Consider the following 8,535-nt stretch of genomic DNA (forward strand, 5'->3'; position numbering starts at 1 on the left):
TCTCTCTCTATCGCTCTCTTTCTCTCTCTCTATCTCTATCTCTGTTTTTCTGATTAAAGGGATACCAGGCAACGTTTTTATGTTAATTAATCATCTTCGTAAGTCGGTATAATGGTTAAATGAATCATTACAGGGCGAATGAAGACTCTCTCGCCCGCCCCTACTGCCTGTAGGAAGAATATCCCGCTTGCAAGTTCGGTGTATCGTACCCGCCGACTTTCAGTCTCACAAAGTCTCAGACATCGCGAGAAGCAGGATCAGTTTACATCCTGCATCCCCAGCACAGAGGCAGGCTAACGAAACGCTAGAGATTGTTGCAAACGTGTGTATAATGGCAGAGCCGGCAAAGAAGCAGTGAAAACCCTTGACAGAAGATGCAAAGAAAAGGAAAAGAGCTTCAGACCGAGCGAGGGCTCACACACGTATCAACACGTACAGACGCTAGGGGGAGCTTCGAAGAGAAAAAGCATCAGGCTTGCCTGGTATCCCTTTAAAATGTTCTTTGGAAGTGCGTGGTAAAATCTATATATATCTCAGATACCAAGGTCTTAGTTCATATGCTTAAAGCTGGACTGCTCTAACCCTCCATACGCAGAGAGAGAGAGAGGTGACATCAAAGCATCAAACACATTTGGTAACTTGATGCCATTTCCTGGCTGTGCTGCTGACGAGACCTCCTTGTGCGGTTTGAGTGGAACTGTGATGTCAAACGAGATGGAGATTAGTCCGAATGGCCTGATGTGCTTTGGAGGTCCTTTGCTATTAACTTAATCTAATCATGGCCTCTTACACCTCTCTTTCCTCTGTCCCTCTCTCTGCCTTTCCTCTTTCTCTCTGTGTCCCTCTCTCTGTCTCTTTTCTTTTCCTTCCTCCTTTTCTTTCTCTCATTTGCTTTTTCTCTGTTTTCTCTCTGTCCCTCTCCCCCTCTTTCTCCTTCTCTGCCTATCTCTCTCTCTCTCTCTCTCTCTCTACCTCTCTATCTCTCTTTCCTTTTTACCTCTCTCTCTCCTTCTGTCCCACCCCATGTCTCTCTCCCTCTCTGTCTCTCTCTCGCCCTCTGTCCCTCCCCACACTCTCGCTCTCGCTCTCTCTGTCCAGTGTCGATGGACAGTGGCTCTCTGCTCATGTCGGAGATTGTGGACATCCCCGACGACAGCTCGCCCTCGGAGGACTCGTGCCTGCTGGAGGTGGGCGTGGGCCTGGTGCGTCGCCGGGGGGCCAGTGAGGGTGGTGGTGGCGGTGGTGAGTACGTCAGCTTCCGCTGCCTCACGCCACACACGTCCGAGGGCTCGCCTGTGGCCGCAGCAGGCCAGTCCAGGCGCTGCTTCCGCGGGGAGAGGTCCAACTCCTGCTCCTCCCCCAGCACCTACAACACCTCCACCTACAGGTCAGGAGGAGACACTGCACATCTTTTTTAGTGATGGGAGGGATGGATGACCAAAGAATAGACAGTCTATCTATCTATCTATCTATCTATCTGTCTGTCTGTCTGTCTGTCTATTTATCTATCTATCTGTCTATCTATCTATCTATCTATCTATCTATCTATCTGTCTGTCTGTCTGTCTGTCTATCTATCTATTTATCTATCTATCTATCTATCTATCTATCTATCTATCTATCTATCTGTCTATCTGTCTATTTATCTATCTATCTATCTATCTATCTATCTGTCTGTCTGTCTGTCTATCTATCTATCTATCTATCTATTTATCTATCTATCTATCTGTCTATTTATCTATCTATATATTTATCTATCTATCTATCTGTCTGTCTGTCTGTCTATCTATTTATCTATTTATCTGTCTCATTTCTCCTCTCATCTCTCCTCTCCTCTCTCCTCTCTCATCTCTCCTCTCTCCTCTCAACTCTCCTCTCCTCTTCTCTCTCCTCTCTCCTCTCCTCTCATCTCTCCTCTCCTCTCTCCTCTCTCCTCTCATCTCTCCTCTCTCCTCTCCTCTCTCATCTCTCCTCTCTCCTCTCATTTCTCCTCTCCTCTCTCCTCTCCTCTCTCCTCTCATTTCTCCTCTCCTCTCTCCTCTCCTCTCTCCTCTCATTTCTCCTCTCCTCTCTCCTCTCCTCTCTCCTCTCCTCCACAGGTCTCCTCTCTTGCGCAGGCAGGCGTTGTTGGCCTGTAGCTGTTCCCAGTTGGAGCAGCTCAGTGACGCCACACGTGGCTCTCACTGCTCGTCCATCCCAGAGATCCGGCTCCTGCCCTCCACGCCGTCACGTCACGACTCGTCCCTCCACCACGGCCCTCCTGCGGCACGTCCGGCGGCCCCGGCTCAGACAGACGCCTCAGATCACCATGGCAACCCAGCGCTGGCCATGATACCGCTCCCGCGCCTGTGGCACACCAGTGGGCGTGGCCGGAGGGACAGTGACAGCCCCCTACAGCTGGTCAGGTCCCACAGCGAACCTGGTCTCAGCTCCTCAACTGACACAGGTATGGTGTGTGTGTGTGTGTGTGTGCGTGCGTTTACTTGCGTGCGTGTACGTGTGTGTGTGTGTGTGTGTGTGTGTGTGTGTGTGCGTGCGTGCGTGTACGTATGTGTGTGTGTGTGTGTGTGTACGTGCGTGCGTGTGTGCATGTGTGTGTGTGTGTGTGTGAGAGAGAGAGAGAGAGTTGAAGCCTGTAGTTATAAATACTGTATGTAACAGTGTTTAAGTGATATCTAACCAAGTGCAATTTTATATTAAGATAAAAAAAAAAATCTAGTTGGTATTGCTTTTAGTACATACTTACTTTGGATTTTCTCATAAAATTATTGGACTTAAAATAAGTCAAAATCTTCTTAAAACAAAACAAGTAAATGTATCTGTCCACGGAGTAAGTAAATGTATCTTAATTTACCTTAATTAAAGATAAATTTAGTTACTCCATGGACAGATATTTTTTTTTATCTTAACACTTGGTTAGGTATCAGTTTTTGCAGTGTACTGACACTGACTAGGTGTTAAGAGTTTTTACTGCACTTTATGTACACACAAGCGGCACTTAAAATATCAATGTAGTGTAATGTGTGCAAGGGCATTGCACACCATTATGTCATCAATTATATGTGTATATGGTTTATATGCATGTGCAAAGATGTCCATTCTGATTCAGTCCTAACTACTCTGGTGCAGGTGAACTGACCGGTTCTATTGGCAGTAAAGGTGTGAGCGTCGAGTCTCAGACTTCCACAGACACAGGTGAGAGGACCCATAGACTGCACTGGTCAGATTTGGTGTTATATCACTGAAGTCAGATTATATTGTTATTTTTATTTTATATTGTTGACTTTTATTTAAAACACACTGATTGATAGTCAGTTAAACAAAACAGAAAAATGAAGCACATCATGGTAGGAGGCCAGGCCTACTTGTGACTAATGAAGTGCAAAAGTTACTTACGTCATCAGCTCTGGACTTCCTTCATGGTTATCATTTTTAGCTCTGGACTTCCTTCATGGTTATCATTTTTGCGTGTTTGGTTTCCTCCGCTAGGTCCTGGCTCTGAGGCGTGTCTGCTGCAGCGTAGCTCGGTGGCGCCCCCCCTCGCTCTCCCACAGAAGGGCAGCATGAAAGCCGTCGCTGGGCACCCACCGTCCAAGCTGCCCGCTGGCACACCACTGCGGCTGCCCAAAGACTGTGCCCGCTCCCTCACTGACCTCAAGGTACCACACACCTTACACACCCCTCTCTCTTCCACCAAACTCTTAAACACTTATCCCTAATACTGACACGTGCACAAGGCCCTGTCTCACTGACTCTTCATAGCAGACAATGCTTAAGACTAGCGCTAACCAATCAAGCATCTAATCATAACAGATCAGATTTTCAGCACTTTCACTTTGACCTTACTCTACACAATAAACTTTAAAACTACATGTCACTGTTATGTTTGTCAAGGCGTGTCTGTGCACACAAGCTGGTTCAGGCTATTGTCTCTAAGCAAACACATATATAATGACTCTCCTTGTTCAGGTGACTTCAACTGAACTCTCTCTTTTGTTTTTTTTTGTTTTTCTCAGGTGACCCGGGTGCTGGTGGCACGCTTCCTGCATCGCTCCAGGAGGAACCTGGCTCCAGCCGCTGAGCATTCTGGGACATGTAGTCAGGGGCCCAAGAGGCGAGCAGGAACTGAAGGCAGTCTACCCCTCGAGCAGGTGTGTGTATGTACACATTGTTGTGTGTCTACAGTGTATGAGCAGTATGTCTGCCACTAACTGAGTTAGTTTGTTTATAAATGATACCAAGATTCGCAGAGAATAGCATGAATTTGATTTATCGATGGTGCAATTTCAATATCTTGTTAGTTATTTGGCCTCAATGAGACGTGGTCTGGGAACCAAACGTTCATTTTCTCGTATTTGAAAAAAATGCCCAGATCCGTTTATTGGGTGCCACGGATGTCTATCAAATGCGTCTGTGCATAGCTCATCATCGTCTTGCTTTCCCCCCTGTTCTGTGATTGGTTCCCTATCTCAGGCGAAAATTTGCTCCATGGTCTCCAGGCTGCCTTAGCAGCGTGAATCAAATTGCGCGCAAGGCAGCATGGGAACACCCAGGCTACCTAAAACTAGTGTTCATGTGTTAGTAATGTGTACTGTGTGTGTGTGTGTGTGTGTGTGTGCATGCGTGTATGTGTGTTCACATGTGTGTGAGTGTGTGTGTTCACATGTGTGTGTGTGTGTGTGTGTGTGCGTGCGTGCGTGCGTGCGTGCGTGCGTGTGTGTGTGCGTATGTGTATCCAGGCCCTTCGCAACACCTGGGGCACCAGCAGAGGTCAGCAGTACCAGCAGCACGTCCATCGCCACCACCACTCACACAGCGACAGTCGCCATGACACCCGGCGGCGGCCCGACGACCCAGCCGCGTGCGCGGAGGGCATCCACTTGCAGAGCTGCGGCGACCTCAGCTCCTCATCTGTGGCGTCCCTCCGAAGACTCCTCCAACAGACCCATGGCTCCTCAGGGGGCCTGCACTCAGAATCAGCATTGTAGAGAGGGAGGGAGAGAGAGAGAGAGAGAGAGAGAGAGAGAGCAGGGAGGGGGGAGGGAGGGAGAGGGGGAGAGAGGGGAAGATAAGGAGAGGGTGGGGAGGAAGAAAAGAAACAGGAAGAATAGAGGTAGAGCAAGAGAGAAGGAGGGAGGGGAAAGAAGAAATAAAAGGACTGCAGTAAGAGAGAGAAGCAGAAAGAAAGAGAGAGAGCATCAGAGAAGGGAGTAGGGAGAGAGAGAGAGAGAGCATCAGAGAAGGCAGTAGGGAGAGAGAGAGAGAGAGCATCAGAGAAGGGAGTAGGGAGTGAGAGAGAGAGAGAGAGAGAGAGCATCAGAGAAGGGAGTAGGGAGTGAGAGAGAGAGAGAGAGAGAGAGCATCAGAGAAGGCAGTAGGGAGAGAGAGAGAGAGCATCAGAGAAGGCAGTAGGGAGAGAGAGAGAGAGAGCATCAGAGAAGGGAGAGCGGGGAAAGAGGTCAGAGAGATGAGAAGAAGGAGGAATGAAGAGGTAGAGGAAAGCAAAAATGAACAGAATGAAGAGAGGAGGTAAACAGATGCAAAGGCAAGGGTTTGCAGTGAAAACGAGGGCGAATGATCAGATGTGCATGCGTTTGTGAGCAGGCCAGCAGGAGAAAAGAGACAGGGCAGTGAGGACTAAACGAGGAGCAGGGCAGAGGGAGTAGGGGAGAGGGAGTAGGGGAGAGGGAGCAGGGGAGAGGAGCAGGGGAGAGGAGCAGGGGAGAGGAGTAGGGGAGAGGAGCAGGGGAGAGGAGCAGGGGAGAGGAGTAGGGGAGAGGAGCAGGGGAGAGGAGCAGGGGAGAGGAGTAGGGGAGAGGAGCAGGGGAGAGGAGTAGGGGAGAGGAGTAGGGGAGAGGAGCAGGGGAGAGGAGTAGGGGAGAGGAGCAGGGGAGAGGAGTAGGGCAGAGGGAAGGGCAGTTCTGGTTACAAGACAAACTGGGTCAAAAACAGGCTGGACTTAAGAGATCCATCCACAGGCAATGGTGTGACAGCGATTCGTTAGAAAACTATCGTGACAGCAAAAAACATGAACAGAACAAAACAAGCTAACAATCTTCATCCCCCTTCTCCTGAGTCAGGCCACCTCACTGACCCTATACAGTGGACGTGTCCAGATCCACACTCTACCCAGGCTGCTGCTGGCCACACTACTACTGTAGATGGGACACTAGGTAGTGGCCAATAGAGTGTATTTGGGACAGGGTCGGCCGGTGGGAGAGCCTGAGTCTGGAGGGCAGCCCAACTCAAGCCAACCCTCTGGTGCTGATCCACTGCTACACTCTTTCATACTCATCTGTCCATCTCATCTCTTCTTATCTGTCTCCATTCTCTCTCTCTCTCTCTCTCTCTCTTTCTCTCTCTCTCTGTGTTACCAGTCTTACCTCATAGTATTTGTTTTGATTCAGGGCTGAGAGGAAAGTGGGTTTCTAGAGGTCATTTCCTAGGACACACATGCATATAAATACACACACACACACACACACACACACACACAAATTACAAATTATTATTCAATACATCTGAGTCCTATCTTAATTAAATCAAATTTGCCATAGCAACCCGCTCTCACAAGCACAAACACACACACACACACACACACAGAAATACATACACAAGCTCATAATGGCAACTGACCTGATAACAACGGTCACAGAAGGCCAAGTGCTAGGCTATATGGTATGACAGTAGGGTCGTCTCCACTGCAGCAACTCGGGGGTAGTTTCACACTTTTGTGTGTGTCCCCACCGCAGGAACTGCCCCCCCCCCCCCAATACACAGGAACTGCCCCTGCCCCCCCCCCCCCGAAATAAGTCCTTGCTCAGGGGCAGGTACTTCTGATTGGCCCTGTACATGCCCCTGCTTCCTGGGTAGTGCTCTGAGTTCCTGCGATGGAAACGCGACTACTGTTGCTGTGCAGCCTTGGAGTTGCCCTGTCCCGCCCTCAGTCCAGGCTGAACTCAGAGATCCTGAATGCCATGAGCACAGAGATCCTGAATGCCATGAGCATAGAGATCCTGAATGCCATGAGCGCAGACATCCTGAATGCCATGAGCATAGAGATCCTGAATGCCATGAGCTCAGACATCCTGAATGCCATGAGCATAGAGATCCTGAATGCCATGAGCGCAGACATCCTGAATGCCATGAGCATAGAGATCCTGTATGCCATCCATTACCCATTCCCGTCTGCGCTGTCGATGACGGCGGCTGTACATCTTTCTCTTGAGTTAGTCGTACACGACCTTACATGGAACTAGACTATGACATTGACCAAACAGGAAACGTCTGTTGTCATGGAACGGAACCAGCAGCTAGCTTCACCGTTTGTGCATCAGTCAGCCTGCCTTCCAGGAGGTCTGTCTGAGGTGGTCACAGCATAAAGAGAACACTGCACACTTCCACCATCACCCACACCAATCACCCAACAAGTCTTATATCAGTGGAGGGAGTTTTAAAGAACCTATGTTTACTTTGTACAAGTGCATGTCTTTTTATGAGCAACTAAAAAGAGTAGTGGGCCCGGTGGCAGAAGGATGCCGTTGGATGTTTATATGCACCTGAACCACCTCCAGCTCTCCTTAGCTTTCCTGGGAATGAGGCTGCATGTTCTGCCAAAGCTTAATTGATCCCATTTCTCTTTCTTTCCATCCTGCTTTCTCCTCTTTGTTATACCCCCCGCCCCAAACTACAGTTCAAGGAGACATATTGTACAGAGTCACTTTCAGAATGCCAGTCCAAATGTTTGTGGGTAAGGACTCTACCCACAGGCTGTAGAATTGGCCCGTTTCATTCGGTGTCTTCTGACAGCACAAAGGGCTGCTTTCTGGCCACTGCTTAGTGCAAACTGCAAATTTGTCATGACGCATCAATACGCACTGGATAATGTTGATAATGTCCACTATTCTAACCCTATACACAGCCCTCTGGTTAGGTGCGCACCGTGAGAGTATTGGCTCACTTCAGGCAGTTGTTTATCCAGGCAGTTGTTTAAAATGATCTTAGAGAACATTTTGATTGTTTTTGTGTACAATATGCCTCCTTAAACTTAAAGAGTAGAGAGTAGGCTTCATTGGGGCAAATCTATGTATAGAAATTGACTTAACAAATGTATGCATTGACACAGTGATGCAACCAAAACAATGCCCATGGTTGAATATGTTGTAATGATCTAAATGTCCACATATTATAACTAGGGCCAAATTAGTATGACATGGATTTATATAAGATGGTGCACTGTTGCTCTCTGCAACCTGTTTTAAAGGCATAGATATTGATGGTGCTGTATGACTACATTTGCCAGCATTTCCTTTTACAATATGATCAGCAAGCTGCTTTGCTCCTATTTGTGAACACTTAAAGGCTAGTCCTAGACTCCTCTCTGCACTTGAGGGTGCCTCACTCCACTGGCTGTTCATTGTTGGTTTGGTCATTTTCCTTTCAATTTATTAAAACCGAGGACAATACTTTGAACTTGTGAGGTTTACCTTTAACTAAGGTGTATAAACATGATATTGTCTATTGTCTATTGTGTTTT

General features: G+C 48.1%; 1 protein-coding gene across 1 annotated transcript in view; it reads left to right on the forward strand.

Annotated features, from left to right (window-relative positions):
- Positions 1 to 5,009, forward strand: part of fam189b (family with sequence similarity 189 member B) — an 11,690-nt gene extending 6,681 nt beyond the window's left edge. The window contains exons 9-14 of the mRNA XM_042106774.1: positions 1,099 to 1,387; positions 2,099 to 2,445; positions 3,129 to 3,194; positions 3,489 to 3,658; positions 4,016 to 4,150; positions 4,739 to 5,009. Of these exons, the coding sequence (XP_041962708.1) occupies positions 1,099 to 1,387; positions 2,099 to 2,445; positions 3,129 to 3,194; positions 3,489 to 3,658; positions 4,016 to 4,150; positions 4,739 to 4,987 (1,256 nt within the window). The 3' untranslated portion in view covers positions 4,988 to 5,009. The remainder of the gene's footprint in view (positions 1 to 1,098; positions 1,388 to 2,098; positions 2,446 to 3,128; positions 3,195 to 3,488; positions 3,659 to 4,015; positions 4,151 to 4,738) is intronic.
- The last annotated feature ends 3,526 nt before the right edge of the window (positions 5,010 to 8,535 follow it).

This window comes from Alosa sapidissima, chromosome 10 (genome assembly GCF_018492685.1).
Source record: "Alosa sapidissima isolate fAloSap1 chromosome 10, fAloSap1.pri, whole genome shotgun sequence".
In the NCBI taxonomy this organism is placed as follows: Eukaryota; Metazoa; Chordata; class Actinopteri; order Clupeiformes; family Clupeidae; genus Alosa; species Alosa sapidissima.